Raw genomic sequence first — 20285 nt, 5'->3', positions numbered from 1 at the left:
AAGAATAAAAATCATATCATTTACATTAACTGCAAATAGACTAAAAATTCTAATTAAAATGCAGAGATTCTCAGAATGGATTTTAAAAAACTCCACTCAGTACATGCTTATAAAATTTTACATATAAAGACACAAGTTGAGAGTAAAAGGGTAGAAAAAGGCATACCATGCAAACAGTATAGTCAGCTGATTTCTGACAAAGACATTGAGTTATATCAGTGGAAGAAATGACAGCCTTTTAAATAATGGTGATGGAACAACTGGGCATCCTTATAGAAAAGCAATGAACTTTGACCCCTACCGCATGCCAAATACAAAAACTAATTTGACATAATCACAGACCTAAATGTAAAAGCTAAAACTATGTAACTCCTAGAAAATAAACATAGGAAAAAAATCTCACAAGCTGGAGGTAGGCAAAGATTTCTTAAGGACACAAAAAACACTAATCATTAAGAAAAAAATGCAATAAACTGGATTTCATAATAATTAAGATTTTCTGTTCATCAAAAGACACAATTAAGAAAATGAAAAGTTACAGATTGGGAGAAAATATTCACATACTCACAGGCATAAATGAAAAAGGTCTTGTTTCCAGACTATATAAAAAACTATTTAAATTCAACAATAAGACAAACAGCTTGATATTAGAAAGGAACATATATGAATGACCAAAAAGCAAATGAAAAGGTACTCAACATTATTAATCAGGGAAATACAAATTAAAATGACAATGAGATACTACTGTATACCACCAGAATAGCTAAATCGAAGACTGACAACACTAAATGCAGACAAGAATGTGAAGCCATTAGAATTCATTTTTTTCTGGTTAGAGTGTAAACTGGTACAATCACTTTGGAGAACTGTTCAATGGTTTCTCATAAAGTAAAGCCCCCGTCTACCCTATGACCCAGCAAAAATACTTACACAAAAATGTATGGCAGCTTTGGGAATTCCCTGGCAGTCCAGTGGTTAGGACTCCACGCTCACACTGCCAAGGGCCCCGGGCTCAATCCCCGGTGGGGGAACTAAGATCCAGCAAGCCGCACAGTGTGGCCAAAAAAAAAAAAATGTATGGCAGCTTTATTCATAACAAGCAAGCTCTAGAAACACACAAAATATCCAGCAATAGATGAATGGATAAATGAACTGTCATATATGCATACAGTGGAAAACTACTCAGCAGGAAAAAAAGAATGGCCTATTGATATATGCGATGACATGGATGAAACGTGAATCTCGCAAACACCGTTGAAGGAAAGTAGCCGGAAACAAACAAGTACATATTGTATGACTCCATTTATACATAGTTCAAGAACTGGCAAGCTAATCGTTGTTGAATGAAATCAGAACAGTGGTTGTTTTTAGGGTTGGGGAAATTGGTGGTAGAGTTCAACAGCCAAAGACCACCAGGGACAAAACAGGAGTCCAGCAAAGTTAGGTTTCTTAACTTGCTGAAAAGGGAGAGTTATCCAGGGGAACCATGAAGGGCCCCTTTGACGAGAGAAAGGAGGGAGGTTGTCTTGTTTCGTTTTGTGTAAGGTGTGGGCTCCAAATAACCTCACAAGGTGAATTTGAGTTGGACGTGCATCACTTATTGGAACTCATGATTTGAGAAAGGGCGGGGGAGGACGCTGGGGAGAAAGAGAAAGAAGAGTAATAAACATCGTCCCCATTTTACAATTGAAAACATTCAAATTAAAGGATTCTACTCTGGTGAAGAAGCTAGGATTGAATTCAGTTCTCAGGCCAAATCCAAAACTGCCACACCAGACATCCGGCTGGTTTCAGGAAAAGAGAAGGCTAAGCATTAGTCTATCTCAGAGTGGTGCTGTGTAATAAAACGTTCAGGATTTTAACGTCTAATTTACTCTGTTTGAAACAGTGGTCACAAGGGAACAGTCGAGGTCCCATATACTACCAAACCAAAAAAAGAGAACACTTTTCCTAACAGTTTCTTGTTTGTGTAACGAATAGCAAGTTAAACGCGTGCAGACTTCTCACTGGAACTCCGAATATGAATAAAAGAATGAGCTCCAATAAGAAGTCTGCAACCTTGGTTAGTAGTTCACTGAATACACGTTTACTGAACCACCGTGTCGGTTCCTTTGCATAGAGAACAGTTTGGGGAGGAAAAAATAACACCGGAGTTTATTTACAAAACAGGAAGCTCTCACATTGGAACAGATTTCTTACAACGAGGATCCCAAAGAGGCAATCAAAACATTTTTTGCAGTCTTTTGTTGGAAACTCAGGGCACTGTCAACGGTGTGGTACATTAGGTATCCTCAAACTTTATCGTGCATCTGAATCCCGGGAAACGTGTTAAAATCTAAGTTCTGATTCAGTAGTGCCGATGTGGAGCTAAGACAACGCATTTCTAAAAAGTTCCCAGGTGATGCTGAGACTGCCAGCCGAGGGGGGACTGGGGGCGCGCGCGGGGGCGAGCAACTCCACTTTGAGTAACCCAGAAGCTCTAAGCAACTGGAAAAAAGAAATTCAAAAACCCGTCCTTCCGAGGGAGGCGGAGCCTGCCCGGGCAGCCGAAAAGCGAGCTAGGCTGCGCCTGGAAGCCCGCACTCCACCGCCCGCCTTACCCCAGGATCAGCAGCGCACTCTGCAGCCGTCTCCGCACTTCCAGGAACACGCGCGCCTCCGCCGCAGCCGCCGCCATGGCGGGCACCCAGCTAGGGACTCCAGCGACCTCGGGCACCAGGGCCGGAAAGGGGCTGCACGTGCGACCCGAGCCGGAGCAGGAGCGGCAGCGGCGGCGGTGTGGGCGGCGCGGGCCTCCAGGACCCGGAGGTCGGCTGCCCGCCAGCCCACAGCGCCACCTGCCGGGAGAAGAGCGCGCCGCCGCGAGGACTCCATCTGAGGGGCGTGGCAGTTTCAAATCCCGGCTTTGGGTCTGAGTGCGGAGAAAGATGGGCGGGGGGGGGGAGGGGAGGACCAGAAGTGTCCTCCCACGGTGCCACCTGATGCATCCGGCTCCCTGGAAAAGACCTTCAAAGTCAGACCCCCAGTGCAGTGTTTTGGGTAGCGTGGGTAGGGAGGAGACTGGACGAGAGGGAGATGATGGAGAGGGGTCGGTATAGCCGGGCACTGTCCCCAGGAAGCCAGAGAGCCGAACTCCCCACCCCAAACACACTGTATCTTGGATTTGTTTTTTGTTTTTGTTTTAATGAACTACGGTTGGTTTTTTGTTTTTTTTTTTTTTGTTTTTTAATGAACGCTAGTCGGCCGTTTGGTAGCTCTGTCTGAGGCAACAGATGTCCAGGGCTGACGTGGCGTTGCTTCTCAATTTAGACCCAGTCGCTCCAGGATGGAAACGGTTGCAAAAATGTGAGAAGTTTTCTGTTATCTATGCAGAAGAGAGTGTGGTTAAATCCAGTATCATGAAGCACAGGATCAAGCATTCCCATAACTTTTGAAAAGAGGAAGATGAGAATGACTCCATATGTACATTTCCGCTCTTCACTTTTGCAAAAGTAAAAACTGACTCAGGGAAGTTGTACTATCATTGCTACTAGAAGATGTTTTTGGAAAGTTTGACCCAGTAAAGAAAAGGATCTAATATAATGTAAGTACTTATCATGGGAATATATTAAAATATAAGGCCATGGTGGTATTATAATGAAAATTCTTTTCAAACAAGAAGCTTTAAAAAATAGAAACAATGATTGCTTGTATGTAGAAAATCGTGTTTATTGATTTTCTACTTTATCATTTCAACGTCACAATTATCACACACCAAACGTATTAATTTGAAGATTTTCCAAATAAATAATAAAGCCATGTCCCTAGAGATACTAGTTTAAGACAGTTTTTCTAAAATCTATATTTGGAGTTTTTAAAGTTTATTGTTTTGCCTCACAAATTCCTGTATCCATCAGAATAATTAAAAATCATGGCTGGAGGTAACACAATTAAAAGAATTAAGTTGACTGCTATTTCATCTCAATGGTGATGAGGCGTGATGGTTTTGATGGAAGAAATTTTCACATATTAAGATATAGGGAAGTCATTCTGGCTTATACAAGGTTTAACTTGAACTTTAGGATAACCAAAACAGCCTATTTGTGGCCTATTAAGTATGCATTGAGGACTTCCCTGGCGGTCCAGTGGTTAAGACTCTGTGCTTCCACTGCAGGGGACGTGGGTTCATTCCCTGGTCTAGGAACTAAGATACTTTATGCCACCTGGCACGGCCAAAAAAAAAAAAAAATGCATCGTGCATCTACTTTAACCATTAAAGAAAATATGCATTAAAAAAAAATGGAGTAACTGTGGTTCAGGCATTCCAAATGGAGCCAAGGTGGTCATTGTGACATAGACACGTTCTTGTATTACTGAGAACTTAATTTTCTGAACTGTATCAGACTCAAGGACACCACCAGCCATTCTCAGAACAATATCTGCTAGCAGCTACCAGCTGCAAACTTATAGTCTCAAGGTCTCCCCTTGTAACTACGCAACCGTTTCAGACCCCAACCAATCCTTACGTAACAAGCACCCATACTTCCTGCCAGCTCCAATCCTAATGCTTGACAAATAATTTATGTAATTTTGGGCCTTTTGCCCTTATAAGCTGCCCCCATTTTGTAGTCCAGTGGAACACAATTCAAGTGCTTCTTCAATCTGTGTCTCCCAGGCTATAGTCCTCAATTTGGCTTAAATAAAATTCTTTTTTTCTTCCTAATATATATGATATATTGGTTTATTGATTATTTCCCTCCACAATTTCGACTCCTTATGCCTTCCACCTTTAATTCTCAAAGCTATTAAGTGCCTAAATACTGACACATTATATTGAAATATAACTTTTTTTTTTTCTTTGTTGACCACTCGTCTTGCAAGATCTTAGTTCCCCGACCAGGGATTGAATGTGGGCCACGGCAGTGGAAGCATGCAGTCCTAACCACTGGACCATCCGGGAACTCCCTATATACCATTCTTAACACAGCATGCTCTTCATAATTGATGTTTCATTATTTTTAAGAATTGTTATATTTTATGTATTCATGTATTTCACATTCGCAAAAGAAATCAACCAATTTTTTCACCCTACACTTCAGGCAAAAGGGTGCAATTCTTGTAACAACATGATTCTAGGGTTCTAGAATGAAAATATCTCCTTATGTGATAACAACCATTTGTCTCCTAACTTCACAAATCTTTAACCTCTCTGTGCTTGGGGTTCCTTAATATTGAGGAATTAAACAATTAGTTAAACAATTTAAACAAATACTTAAATAATATTTAAAAGCTATTTTCAACTCCTAGCATCCCCTCCATCTCTCCACCCATCATGATGGGGCTGGCGCGTGGAAAACACCTGCTACCCCCCTTTCCAGGTCCACTCCCTCAATTGGTGGTGATGGGCCGCTTCCCCGACAGTCCGCTTGAGGGCGCTGTGGCTACAGCTAGCGCCGGGAGGCAAGGAGCGGACCGGGGGCGGGGATCGAGGGCCGAGGACGTCGACGCCGGCGTGGGCGCGAGCGCGAGCGCGGTGCACGCCGGGAGCTGTCACTAGGCCCTCCGGCTCCCGGCCTCCGTGTTGCTGCCGCGGTTGCCAGGAGAGCGGCGCCGGCAGGAAGCGGCCGAGCCCCGACAGGTAACAGCGTCCCCGCCCCCAGCGCGGTCGCGAGGCCGGCCGCCGGCCCCGAGAGGCCTGCTTGGCCCGGCTCGTTCCCGAGCCGCCGGGACGCCCCGCGGGTCGGCTGATGGGTTGGGGGATGTTGCTGCCCCGGCCCCGCCTGAACTCGCGAAGCCGGCCGGCCAGCCGCCCTCTGGTTTCCGTGGAGGCGGGAGCTGCGCGGGGACCGGCGGGCCGGGGCCGGCCGGCGGCGCCGCGAGGAAGGCCGGGGCCGGCGGGGCCGGAGCGTCGGGTGACCGGGTAGAGCCTCCTGCGCAGGGGCCGCGCGGTGCGCGAGGTTGGGGTGGAAGTCGCACCTGTGCGATGAGAGCGCGCGGATGCACTTCTGTGTTGGCGGAATCGAGGCTTCTTGCGGCCTCTTGCATCTGGGGGGTTGGTTTAGGATTGAGGAGACACAAATGCCCGCCCTGGTTCATATTACATGCGGGGGGGGGGTTGGAAAGGAGTGTAGAAGTTTATTAGAGGAAGTCAGATCAGTTATAAGGAAGTTGTTAACAATCATCACCTTTGATTCCCGAGACTTTTAAAGTTGCAACATAACAATAGTCGCTTGTTCGGTCTCCTCCATTCTCGGAGGGGGAAGGGGAGTGGCACACAACTACTTTTTTTTAAAGCTAAGTAATTTGTGTTTTGATTATTCTTACAATTTCTTAGAGTTCTGTGGAGTTTGAGAAATATAAAGATTGGAAAAATCTGATTTGGAGATTGCAGTTAAAGCAATCAAAACTTTTTTTGTGATTACAGAAAAGATAGGAAACTAAGTTTTCGCCTGAGAAATAAACCCCGAACTATAGAAAGACAAAATCCTTCAATTTCGATGTTGTTGGCTGTCTTGATGTAGACATAAGATCTCGCATTTTACGGTGGATAACATATGTTAGCTTTATGTTGTAAGTAACTCTCCACCTGATAAACAACAGTGATTTTGTTGAGCTGACAAGTTATAACGAGAGTAAATTAAAACCAGTTGTAGTACAAATGGTTTATTTTAAAGTGATTACTTTCAGCCACTCTGAACTAAATCATTACCCAGAATTACGAAACAATAGATCTCCAGGTGACCCTGATTATCAGGAACCCGAGACTCAAAGAATTAAAAACATCTGAGTTAATACACGAACCTGGAAATGTAACACCATAACCAAAATATTAAATGTAAAGTAAATGTTAATTAAATGTTTGACTATATGCAGTCAAAGGAGTCCTATTTAATAGTTAAACTAGTGGAAAGAACTCTTGCCTGGGAAGGAGAGATTTCATTCAAGTCCTTTTTTCTCCTGATGAGCAGGTGTGATCTCTCTAGGCCTCAGATTTGTCATCTGTTTAAGGGAATTTCATAGGTTCACATTTTTCCAAACTGTTGCCCATGAACACTGTTCTGAATCCATTAATACTCTTACTGCCCCAAAACAGTGTTCCATGGCAAATAATTTGGGAGCACATTAGTTTACATCAGGCTTAACTTCTGATTTACTTTTAACCGCAAGACTTCTCAAAACCTTTACTACTGTACTAATACGCACGTACACTTCCAGGGTGTAAGCTTCCCGGGGAAGGTTATCCAAGCATTTCCTAAACTTACCGGGCCAGAGAGCACATTTTCTCATGGCCAACCTGTTAACGTCTCCTAGGGTATCTTTACATAGAACCCAATTGGAAAATTACTGTAGTTGAGCTGAGTCCCCTTTCAGCTCTAAAATTCCCTACATTGTATGCTTCTATGGTGTTCAGATTAAGCTTGGTGGCAACTCCCTGGACCAAAGGGCTTATATGTGCCTTAGTAGGATATTGAAGATTCACATAGTTTTCTGTGAACCTTAATGCTTTAATTTATGGCGGAAGAGTATCATCTTTTTTCTGGTCTCTTGATGCTTTTCTATAACTGTAATTAATTCAAGTTTGGAATTTGATTTTATGGTCAAGTTATTGATTTTATTAAGAATGGCATTATAAAGCTCCAAAAGTAAAGACTTGTTGATGATTGCATTGGTTTTTTTTTTACAGTGATTCCACTTTCTAGTCGTGAATTCTTAACCTATGAAATGTGATAAAAGCCACTTGAAATGTACTTAATAACTAAATAATTTTAAGAGCTTAGATCATTGAAAAGAGTTAAAGGTTAGGGGCTTCCCTGGTGGCGCAGTGGTTGAGAGTCCACCTGCTGATGCAGGGGACACGGGTTCGTGCCCCGGTCCAGGAAGATCCCACATGCCGCGGAGCGGCTGGGCCCTGTGAGCCATGGCCGCTGAGCCTGCGCGTCTGGAGCCTGTGCTCCGCAACGGGGGAGGCCGCAGCAGTGAGAGGCCCTCTACCGTGCAAAAAAAAAAAAGAGTTAAAGGTTAAAATGTAAATACTAAGGCAGTTATTTCTAAATTGCTTACAAACAAGGTCTGTGTTGAATACAATCTCAAATCATTTTGCTAAATTCCCTCAGGTGTCAGTAGCACAACACAACCTGTGTGGCTACTTCTGTCTATTCTTTGTTACTTTGTTAGGGGTGAGTACTGTTAATGTGCTCCTTTGTTTGAGGGGGAGGGGAACAGTACATTTAATTATAATAGGTAAGCCTTAATTCAGGTAAGTTCTGTCCCTGAAATGAAACTATTAAGTATGGAGCTGCTATTTTTGTGTAATAGCTAACAGCTTTTGAAATTTTATTATATGAAAATAAGTACTTTTGATCCCCCTGTCTGAATTGGGATTTCCCTTCTTCTGATTGTGTTTACCTCCCCTTCCCAAACTATCCAAGCCTGAAACCTCAATGATTTTCTTTGCATAGGTCAAAGATACGGTATCACACTTATCAAGGAAAAATTTACATGTAATAATGTGCACTCGTTTTATGTGTACATTATATACACACCCATGTAACCACCACCACAGTCAAGATTTAGAACATGTCGCACACCACTCAGGCCTGTATTGTTATGCTTTTGTTCTCTTTGAATGTTCTCCCTGTCTCTGCATGTCTAAATCATACCTGTTAAGTTCTAGCTTAAATGCCACCTTGTCTGTGAATCCTTTAATTGCCTCATTTTGAAGTAATTACCTTCTTTTCTGACTTTCCTGTTTACATTTCTTTGAACATTTTTTCTGTCCTTCACGATGGCAAAACCAGCGGCATGCTTATAATAGGCAGTTATATTTGTTGACCAAATAGAAAGTGTAGTATTTCTCAAACTTGACTAAGTCATTCTTATATCATCTTCAGAATTTTGGCCGTATCTGCATACTTCCTGTATACTTACTTTCTTCATATTTATCAGTATAACTATTAACATAATTTTAAAGGAAACTTGAAGTAACCACCATAAATAAAAAGCAGGTATCTGAGATTTCCTGATGTAGTCAGAGGAATTGAAAGAGAATGGAGGGAGAAGAACTCCCCTGCTTGATTTGGTGTCACTTAGCCTTGTCCTTGGGCCCCATAAAATCTTCTCCCATCTGATTGGTGGTCAAAATTTGGGAGGTACTGGCTTAATCAGGGCCTGAGAATTCCTTAGAATTTTATCTGTGAAAGAACTGGGAAATAAAGCCTCAGTTGCAAATTAAAAGGTGTACTGAGTTTCATCTTTGTATTGCATTTTTAAAGTCAAATAGGATCATTATTGAATCGGTAAATGTCTATTTTCTTCAAAAATGTTTCTAATATTAGTAATTACTTTTACAAATAAAACATCTTTTTGTTATTATGGTACATTAGCTTTAAGATAAACCTTTGACTGTAGAGAAATAAATCTAAATTTAAAACCAGTTAAAGCCTTTGATATGACAAAGTGATGATTGTTGATGCAAGAGTGATGAAATGTTAATATGTTTATCTGCCAAAGCTCCTACAATAGTAGATGAGGTAGTAAACTTAAAAGAGTCTGATAATCTCCTCTACTTCTTCCTCTCATCAATTATCAAGTTTGAGCTGTATATTTTTATTTCCATCTTGCAGGAGACATTTCCAGCCTTTTTTCTTCTGAGGTAATGAAAAATTCTCCTCACTTAATGGAGTTTTATATGAACAGGAAAGGAAATAAATTCCCTACTCTTGTTCTATAAAATATACTTTGTATCTCAACTTGCTGACGTTATTTACCGGTATATATCTATATTATGCACTTAGTGTTTAAATTGCCATTGTTTCGTGTTTATGAACAAAAAGTTAGGTAAATAGACCATTTAGTTTGGTGCTATCATTTTCCAAAAACTACTTTACCTGAGTGGTAATACTAGGTAATCTAAAGTTCTGGGATGCAACCTCAATTTGGAAATAAGAGCCCTTTGGATGATAGTTTTTATTTCATAAAAAAACCTTCACCCAAGCAAGTAGTTTCTTTCCTGTGTCTGTACTATAAAATAAAGCAGCATTATAGAAGCAGTGCAAATAAATTCTTATCATTTAAAAGTGACAGCAGACTGTAATCCGAAAAACTATAAAAGCATAGCAGGCTTAGTCCTTTGCATTATACATATAAATAGCCCTACATTTCCAGTTGCTTTTGCTTGTGCTGTTATGTTATGAAAAAACACAGTAAGGTATCAGCCAGCCGAAACCCTTAGTATATGCGTTATTGTGATCAAATTTTCCAGATAGCTTGAATTTTTTATATTATATACCATAAATGCCATCCCATTCTGTAGTTATACTTTTTGCTTATCTTCAACATGATGAAGAGTCATCACTTGGCACAATGGCTTCTCATATACACTTACATGTCTTACAGTGTGTCTCAATTTTTTTTGCGTTTCTAATTATGTTTTTTAATTGAATATTTATGTACAATATTATATAAGTTACAGGTATACAATATAGTGGTTCACAATTTTAAGTTATACTCCATTTATAGTCATTATAAAATATTGGCTGTAGTCCCCGTATTGTACAATATATCCTTGTATATTATTCCATACATAATAGTTTGTACCTGTTAATCCCCTACCCCTGTTGTCCCTCCCCCTTCCCTGTCCCCACTGGTAACCTCTAGTTTGTTCTCTGTATCTCTGAGTCTGCTTCTTTTTTGTGATATTCACTAGTTTGTTGTACTTTTTAGATTCCACATATAAGTGAAATCCTACAGTATTTGTCTTTCTCTGACTTATTTCACTTAGAATAATGCCCTCCAGGTCCATTCATGTTGCTGCAAATTGCAAAATTTCATTCTCTTTTTATGGCTGAGTAGTATTCCATTGTGTTCCATACATGTACCACATCTTCTTTAACCATTCGTCTGTTGATGAACACTTAGGTTGCTTTCATATCTTGGCAATTGTAAATAATGCTGTTCTGAACATTGGGGTACATGTATCTTTTCCAGTTAGTGGGGGTTTTCCTCAGATATATACCCAGGAGTGGAATTGCTGGATCATATTTTTATGATATTGCTGGTTCTATTTTTAGTTTTTTGAGAAACCTCCATACTGTTTTCCACAGTGGCTGCACCAATTTATACTGCCACCAACAGTGTAAAAGGGTTCTCTTTTCTCCACATCCTCACCAATATTTGTTATTTGTGTTCTCTTTTTTTTTTTTGGCTGTGTTGGGTCTTCTTTGCTGCATGTGGGCTTTCTCAAGTTTCGGCGAGTGTGGGCTACTCTTCGTTGTGGTGCGTGGGCTTCTCACTGTAGTAGCTTCTCTTGTTGCGGAGCACGGGCTCTAGGCATGTGGGCTTCAGTAGTTGTGGCTCATGGGCTCTAGAGTGCAGGCTCAGTAGTTGTGGCGCACGGGCTTAGTTGCTCCGCGGCATGTGGGATCTTCCCGGACCAGTGCTTGAACCCGTGTCCCCTGCATTGGCAGGTGGATTCTTAACCACTGCGCCACCAGGGAAGCCCCTGTTTGTGTTCTTTTTGATGATAGCCATTCTGACAGGTGTGAGGTGATATCTCATTGTGGTTTTGATTTGCATTTCCCTGCTGATTAGCAATGGTGAGCATCTTTTCATGTTCCTGTTGGCCATCTGCATTTCCTCTTTGGAAAAATGTGTATTTAGTTCTTCTGCCCATTTTTAAATCAGGTTGTTTTTTTTGATGTTGAGTTGTATGAGCTGTTTATATACATTAGATATTAACCTCTTATCAGTCATAACATTTGCAAATATTTTCTCCCATTCAGTAGATTGTCTTTTTGTTTTGTGGATGGTTTCCTTTGCTGTGCAAAGGTCCCATTTGTTTATTTTTGCTTTTATTTCCTTTGCTTTAGAGACAGATCCAAAAAAAATATTGGTATGATTTATGTCAAAGAGTGTTCTGCCTATGTTTTCCTCTAGGAGTTTTATAGTGTCTGGCCTTACATTTAGGTCTTTAATCCATTTTGAGTTTATTTTGTATATGGTGTTAGAGAATGTTCTAATTTCATTCTTTTACATGTAGCGGTCCAGTTTTCCCAGCACCACTTATTGAAGAGACCATCTTTTCTCCAATGTACATTCTTGCCTCCTTTGTCATGTCACTGACCATAGGTGCGTAGGTTTATTTCTGGGCGCTCTATTCTGTTCCATTGATCTAGTTGTCTGTTTTTCTACCATAGCATACTGTTTTGATGACTGTAGCTTTGTAGTATAGTCTGAAGTCAGGGAGTCTGATTCTTCCAGCACCGTTTTTCTTTCTCAAGATTGTTTTGGCTATTTGGGGTCTTTTGTGGTTCCATAAAAATTTTTAAATTGTCCTAGTTCTGTAAAAAAATGCCATTGGTATTTTGATAGGGATTGCATTAAATCTGTAGACTGCCTTGGGTAGTATGATCAATTTAACAACATTAATAATGTTGATGTTAAACAATTTTAAAGTTTCCTTGACAGAGGTTTTTCTCCTGAGGAAAAAAAGAAAATATGGTACTTGCTTTAAAGTTAATGTCTGTCATTTTCAAAGAAGAATAAATATTTAAATGACTTCCATACTGTATACCACCAGTTTCATAGGTGTTACATCAGTTAATCAGGATTTCACCCTTGAGCCTGAATGAGGGGTTCCAGCAGAATTACTTATCTTTTTTTTAATGGCAACTGGCATTTTATTGGAAGGCTGTCTTCAAAATCTTTGCTCCAAGCCTACCTGATTCTATAATTTGAAGCTGCCAATTTTACGTGATCTGTTAACTGCTTTTTAAATTATGGCTTTTAAGTTATAATAGAGGTGTGGTTTAAAAAGGAATATATTATTTGAGAATAAACTTTTTAGTTTTCTTTTGCTATGTAACATTATCTCAAAATGTAGTGACTTGAAACAATATAAATCTCAGGAGAGACTGGGGAGCCGTTTGTCTCTGAGGTTCTGGCTTGAGATTTTGTGAGGTTGCAGTCATCTAAAGGTTTAATTGGGATTGGAGAACCCCCTTCCGAAGTGGCTCACTCACCTTCTGGGAAGTTCTTTCTGTTTGTTGAAGGGAGGCCTCAGTTCCTCCCACAGGGGCCTCCCCACAGGGATGCTTGAATGTCCTTTTGGCATAAAGGCTAGCTTGCCCCAGAATAAGAGATCCAAGAGACATCAGGGTGGAAACCACAATGTCTTTTATGGCCTTGTTTTCACTTCTGCAGTATTCTATTTATTGTTCACATAGGCCAGCAGTGATTTCAGGAGGAGACTACACAAGAGCTTGAGGATCATCGGAGGCCATCTTGGAAGCTAGCTACCACATCTTGTAAAGCTAGTATGTGAACATGTCACTAAGTAATAAACAGTACATATTTACTCAAAATGCAGTTTATACACAGCTTATGCTTTTAGAAAGGATATTCAGAGATTAACTTACCATGCCACTTGAAGATTACTAAACAAAGCAAGTACTTTATCAACTAAATTCTTAGTCTCCATGGTTCTTTGGGAATGATGGGATGACTGGGTTCAGATGTAACACTGAAGATACAGGTTTTATTCATTTTGATTTTCTTCTTATGAGACGAAGGAGGGGCGAAAAATGCCACATATTACACAGCTGCTATTTGATTTTCTTTAGGGATACTATTCATTCATATACCTTTAAAAAATTGAACTTATTTAATACCATAAAGAGGGAATAAATCATGTGTTTTTAGAAGTATAGAAAAAGTATGCAGTGAAAAGTCTCCGTCTCCCAGGCCCCCATCCACCCAAGTTCCCACCTGGCCTCCAGGAAGTAATCAGCTTTACTGTTGTCTTGTGTGTTCTTTCAGAGCTATATCATATGTATGCTGATTATATGAATATATATTCTCCCCTTTTTATATTAATGGTAGCATTCTGTAAACAGTATTCTGCACCTTGATTTTTTACCTCATATGTCTTAGGAACATTTTCTAAATCAATTAGACTTTATTCTTTTTACCACTGGAGTATATTCTATTGTCATTCAGTTTTTAATATTTATTGGTTATTTACTGTAGGTCAAGCACTGCTAGGAGCTGGGGATGTGAAAGCTAAAATGATAGATAAAGACTGTGTCACAGGGATTAACACCACTGGGAGTCACAGTTCGATTACAGTGAAGCAAAGTAAGTTCTATGATAGGGGAAGTACAGTGTATAGTTGGAGTCCACAGAAAGATGTATGTATGTGAATGTTGGGGAGATATAAAGGTCAGGGAAGACTTCCCAAAGAGGGTAATATCTGAGGCCTGAAGGATGAGAAGGTTCTAGCCAGGTTAAGTTATGATTCAGTGTTTCAGGCAGAAAGAGTTTTTTAAAAAGACTTTATAACATATTACAAAGCTGTAGTAATCAAAACACTGTGGTACTGGCATAAAGACAGAATAGAATAGAAAGCCCTGAAATAAACCCTGGTGTATATATGGTCAAATGATCTTTGAGAGAAAAGGAGTTGTTTAATTGGTATAGAGTTTCAGTTTCGCAAGGTGAAAAAGTTCTGGAGATTAATTGCACAATTTGAATATACTTAATAACACTGAACTGTACACTTAACAGTTGTCAGTGTGGTAAATTTTATGCATTTTTACCACAATTGAAAAAATGACATTAAACTTTTCAAAATGTGGCATATATGCATTTTCAAATACTATCCTGTAATGTAAGCCATGTTTCCAAATATTGACAAATGGTACTGTTTAAAGAATGAGCCAGGTCAGAGGGGTTGAATCAGAAGGTATTGTGCAGAGGCATAGCATTTCAAATATAGTTTGACAGAAAAACTTTAGGTGATGAAAAGGAGTACGGGGCCTATCCAGAGAAGAAATAGCATATGTAAAAGCACTGAGGTGGGGGCTTCCCTGGTGGTGCAGTGGTTGAGAGTCCACCTGCTGATGCAGGGGACACGGGTTCGTGCCCCGGTCCGGGAAGATCCCACATGTCGCGGAGTGGCTGGGCCCATGAGCCATGGCCGCTGAGCCTGCACGTCTGGAGCCTGTGCTCCGCAGTGGGAGAGGCCACAACAGTGAGAGGCCCACGTACCGCAAAAAAAAAAAAAAAAAAAAAAAAGGACTGAGGTGGAAGGGAGCAAGTCTTTGAACAGTTGACTAGTGTTAAAGAAAAAATATTCAGTGACACTTCTTAAGATGGTAAGGCCAACCTTATTCAGTATCATCATCATAGGTGTAGGGACCACTGCAATGGGATTTTACAGTGGAAGAGAGAGATTGGCCTCAACTCTCAGCGTGGGCACGTGGGACTTTATAGCCAAGGAGTAGTTGAGGGTCAGTGGATGGAAAACTACTCTTAAGAGGAAGCATCAGGAGTAAGAGGGGATTCTGGTTAAAACCACCCTAACAGGATTCTTGCTGCAGACAGACCAGGATGATCAGTAGTTGGAGGGTGAGGATCCTGATCAGATGTTGAGGGTGAAGGATTCTGGTTAAACTGACATAGCAGTGTTCTTGAAAAAACTATATTTTATAAGAAAGTGCACAGATGGGCCCAGGAGAAGGTTCAGACCCTGGCCAAAGTTTGGTCAAGCAAAGAATCTTTGTCACTAGGTTTTGCTTAGCTAGAACAGAAATATGTATTAAGATTGAAATCTAGGGTCTAGTTTATGAAAAGACTTTAATCATATGATTAAAAGCTTGCATGTATATACTTTCTAAGTGATTGAATGTCACAGCTGTAGCAGTGATGAGAGTACTTCCTACATGCTAAGTAAGCACTGGGCTGAAGTGCTTTTCATGGTGTATGAACTTATTTTTCTGAGCTTCCAGCAGGGAGTTATATGCTCAAACTCTTTTTTGCTGTGTAAAATTAATTGGCTGTTAGAAAGCTGAAGGTAGTGAAAGATACATGGCTATTGTACTAGTCCAGGTGGAAACTATTCAGAAGCCATGGTTAAAAGGCCATTCTGAATGATACTGTCTACCACAGTCAACTTCAGCTGAAGAAAAAAAAAGCTGAATTTGTTGATAGATTTGAATATGAGAATAGGGAATAAAGCCACAGCTCATGCTGTGTGATTGGGAAGATGATGGTGCTGTTTTACTTCAGTAGTGAAGTAAAAACAAAAACAGGATGATGACGTTCAGAGAATAATAATAGCAGTGCTTGACAGGTTTCTTGTATTGGAGTGACATCCTAAAGGAATTTAACAGAGTACAGTGACTGAAACGGAAAGTAAGGAGAGTCTAATAATAATGATAACAGTTGATGGTTTTATCAGTGCTTTGGAGGGTACCTAGTTTTCATAAAGGGCCTCTGAATAAAGATCAAGCAATACCTTATTTTGGTTCTGATTCTATTAGGTGCTTCAGAATTTACCACAGTATCTAGAGTTGGGCTTCCCTGGTGGCGCAGTGGTTGAGAGTCTGCCTGCCGATGCAGGGGACACGGGTTCGTGCCCTGGTCTGGGAGGATCCCACATGCCACGGAGCGGCTGGGCCCGTGAGCCATGGCCGCTGAGCCTGTGCGTCCGTAGACTGTGCTCCGCAACGGGAGAGGCCATAACAGTGAGAGACCCGCGTACTGCAAATAAAAAAAAAAAAAAAAACCCCACAAAAAAACGAAGTATCTAGAGTTAATTCTCTTGCAGAGTAATAATACCTCAGCAAGGTTTTGTTCTTTCATATATGTGTTATTAATACTTTTGTTCTATTTTTACCTTAACCATAAAACGTGAGAGGGAATGAACATTGGAAGAGATGTAGAAGAAGCAAGGCAGGTCTGCTGTAGGTAGTACCTCATTTTTCTCTGTGAAGTTTTCCTGATGTCCTTCAGATTAATTCTAGTCTCTTTCCTTTACCCATCAAGGGTTTTAACACTTGCAAGGCTACTTACTATGTAGCACCATTGTTTCATAGCTTTGAGCAAACCTATGTGCACAAACACACGCATGGTTTGTGTACAGTGTGAATGCTTTTTTGTAAATCCCTGTATGTAAAATTACTCAGCTAAAGTGTTGATGCCTCCCTGCTTGTGTAGTATTTTGCTCCTATCCTTTATATGCATAGGCATTGATTGAATCTGCATCTTAGTGAACACGTATGTGTGTATGTTTTACTCCTCATGATTATACTTTTGGAGCAGTTTCAATAAAATTCACAAAGGAAAATAAACCTTATTGTGTAGGATTTTTTTCAGTTGGGAAAAAAATTATATCTTTTTTCACAGGGAATAAAATTTGTTTACAGATACTCGAACTTAAATACATTACAGAAAAATTTGTTTAGTGTATACAGTATAGTATTTTTATGTTAATTTGTATAGCAACCAGTCTTTATTTTAAAGTTGAATAGTAAAATTAATAGTATATTGTTCATTAATTTTTTAATGCTGAGACCATTATTGTTAAAGTACTAATTTTAAAAAAATGAAATTTTATTTGAAACAATTGATTAACTTAATATGGTGGGTTTAATTGTACTGTAAAGATTATTTTTGCTTCTTTTACTTTATTTCTAGTAGTTTATTTTAGTTAAGAAAATATTTCTTTCAAGGTTTAAGCAAAATCATTATTCTTCATTATTAAATGAAGAAAATAGCTACAAATGAACATATTTATTTTGAGAAAGATGCTTTCTGAAAAGTGGTGTTTTCAATAAACTTGGAAGAGCACTTGATAGGTTAGCTGCAAGTTAGATGTGCCCTTTATCTCGTTTCACATCTTTCTTTTTAATCACTCTGACTAGCTACTCTGTCTTATCATTATTGTTCTTACGCACAAAAAAACAAGCACTGTTTTCTTGCTTCTTCCTAATTGAAAACAAACCAGAACATGGTCAATCTAGATAATTTAGATTTTCTTTAAGTGTATTATTCTGATATTTACTCTCAGGCTGACTTACCCTTGCCACCTAAAACATTTCTGTTTCATCCCCCCTCCCATCCCCATCGATAGGGAAATCAAGCAGATTTTAATATTAGCAAATGCCAAACTTCAAAAAGGTATGTTTAAAAAAGGCATATGATAAGTCCTAAAGGCAAAATTCAGTTGTTTTAGATTCTCAGTTTTAAATTATCAACACAACCATTTCTTTCTATAGATATGTTTAATACAAATATGACTAACCTAGAATATGTAATTGAATTATCAGTGATGCCCATAGGTTTCATGAAAATGTGGGAAACTTCTTTGAAACACTTATTTTCTGAACTATTATTTTGTCCCCTCGTACTTAGCAGCCCTCATGAATTATATCTCCCTTTCCCAAAAGAGAAACAAAATAAAACCTGTCTTTACTGGGTCTTGTAAAGCATCCCTTGGGTGCTTAATAATAGAATTTATAAACTAGATCCTACAGGATTCATCAGCCCTGGGCATCATTAATTTGGGGAAGCCACACCTGTAATTGTTTTTGGAGACACAACCCAAACCTGTAGCACCTCTCTAGGATTTAATTCCACTTGAGAGCGTATTTTTACTTGTTTAGAATTGTTTTCTCAGGCAAGTAGATTGTACATACTATATATAGTTCTTGTACATACTATATATATTATATATAGCAATACTATGTATGGTTCCTCTTCCACTCTAGTCATTTATTGAATTAGAATCACTGTTTTACATGTAACAACCAAAACCTTTTACATCCGAATTTATAGTCATTTAGCCTTACACTTTAACTTAAACGCAATATCAAGCAATGAGCTAGGTGGGGGTATTCAGAGTTGAGCTTTTGTCCCTGTGCTTAACTCAAGGTCTGGAAGGAACAACAGAGATATTATGTACTTACATTATTACAGTTTTTTTTTTTTTTTTTTTTTTTTAAGAAATAAGTGCAACAGGAAAAGAAAATACAGTGTCTAAAAACTGGGGAGGTAAAGAGTCAAGAAAGGCTAGATAGCCTGAACAGGTTTTCAAAAATGAAAAACAGAGGAGAGGTAGGATATGCCAGTCAGAAGAATTAAGAGCTGTAATTTAAAAGTAGTTCAGAAAGGTAAGTGATTAAGGACCAGATGCAGGAGTCAGCCTGCCAGAGTTCTGCCAGGTTCCTCCCTTTACTCTCTGTGGAACGTCAAACACTAAAGCATTCATATGTACGTGGACCCATGAGCATACCTGCTTCATGGATTTGTTGTGAAGATTACATGAGATAATTCGTGTAAAAGAGCTTAGTGTAGTGACTGCCACGGAGTAATTAATTCCTAAGTCAGTTGCTGTAAATATCATCATCTTGAATAATGTATGGGCAATGTTTATTTGCCAGGTGTGCTTTGGGGGCAGGATGGTTATCTTTAACTCAGGGCATATGCTTAGTGTTCACTATTATAGCTGTTTACTACTTGATGCTTACAGTAGAATCCCAGCTACCCAGTAATGGATCATTTTAAATTGTAATATGTGCCCACGCTTTTCTATTTTCTAAATTACTTTTCTTCATATTGCTTATGTGTCACAGAAATCACAGAATTTAAAGCTACAAGGAACCTTAAGTTACCACTTTTATAGAATTCAAAGACTGTTTTTAACAGATGTATAATTTTGTATATGTCTATGGGAAGAAAAAGCAAAATTAAATCAAGTTTGTTGTTTTTCACTCTGATGGAACGCTGGGATTCTTAATTTTTCATATCTTAGGTTTTAATTTTTATAGTTTTTACTGAAAGCAAAAGTGAAAATATAGCTAAACATAGTAAAACTCTTTGTCAGAATTTTCTTCAACATGAGATTGTCACCTAATTAATTTTAAAAGATTAGACCTCTGGGAGTATCATACTTAACAGATTTCCTTTCACAAGGGCTAGAATGACATTTTTCACATTAAGAAATTATGCCTAATACTGAAGCTTAAACTGAACTAATTTATAATTTGGTAAATTATAAATATAAATATTAAATATAATTGGATACAGCACAATTTTTATAGGTGCTCTTAGAATCTTTTAATTTTTTAAAGCACTTAATAGCAATTATGAATAGTCTGTTTGAAGAGAGTGCATGTTGGCTACGCTGGTTAGAAAAATAGAACTAATTCTGTTTTCTACAAAGCTTTTCTCAGAGAAACAAAGCAAAATGGTTTGTGAACTGTGTTCACATTGACTAATTCGTTTATTCAAAGCATTTGAGGGCCTACTATGTGTTAGTCACTTTTATGGGACTGCTGATACAGGAATGAACAAGTCCAGTAGGGCTCCTGATCTCATGACATTTGCATTCCAGTGAGGGAGGGTAGATAGGAAACAAGCAAATAAGTAGGATAATTTCAGACTGTAATAAGTGCTAGGAGGGTAATCATGTGATATTCTAGAGTAGATGTTAAGCCTGTGGGCCGAGTGTGGGCTACTTGAGAAAT

At 39.2% G+C, this 20285-nt stretch overlaps 2 protein-coding genes across 6 annotated transcripts in view; one reads left to right on the top strand and one right to left on the bottom strand.

Annotated features, from left to right (window-relative positions):
• UBE3D (ubiquitin protein ligase E3D) overlaps nt 1-2807 on the bottom strand; it is a 317055-nt gene extending 314248 nt beyond the window's left edge. For all 5 annotated transcript variants that reach the window (XM_033428545.2, XM_033428547.2, XM_033428546.2 and 2 more), the window contains exon 1: nt 2601-2807. In XM_033428545.2, the coding sequence (XP_033284436.1) occupies nt 2601-2677 (77 nt within the window). In that variant the 5' untranslated portion in view covers nt 2678-2807. The remainder of the gene's footprint in view (nt 1-2600) is intronic.
• A 2681-nt stretch (nt 2808-5488) lies between these two features.
• The window catches only part of DOP1A (DOP1 leucine zipper like protein A), a 111331-nt gene continuing 96534 nt past the window's right edge, over nt 5489-20285 (top strand). The window contains exon 1 of the mRNA XM_049695323.1: nt 5489-5617. The gene's annotated coding sequence lies outside the window, so the exon portion shown is untranslated. The remainder of the gene's footprint in view (nt 5618-20285) is intronic.

Source organism: Orcinus orca, chromosome 12, assembly GCF_937001465.1.
Source record: "Orcinus orca chromosome 12, mOrcOrc1.1, whole genome shotgun sequence".
Classification (NCBI taxonomy): Eukaryota; Metazoa; Chordata; class Mammalia; order Artiodactyla; family Delphinidae; genus Orcinus; species Orcinus orca.
Note: the sequence above shows the minus strand (reverse complement) of the source record. Positions and strands in the feature narration are given on the sequence as shown.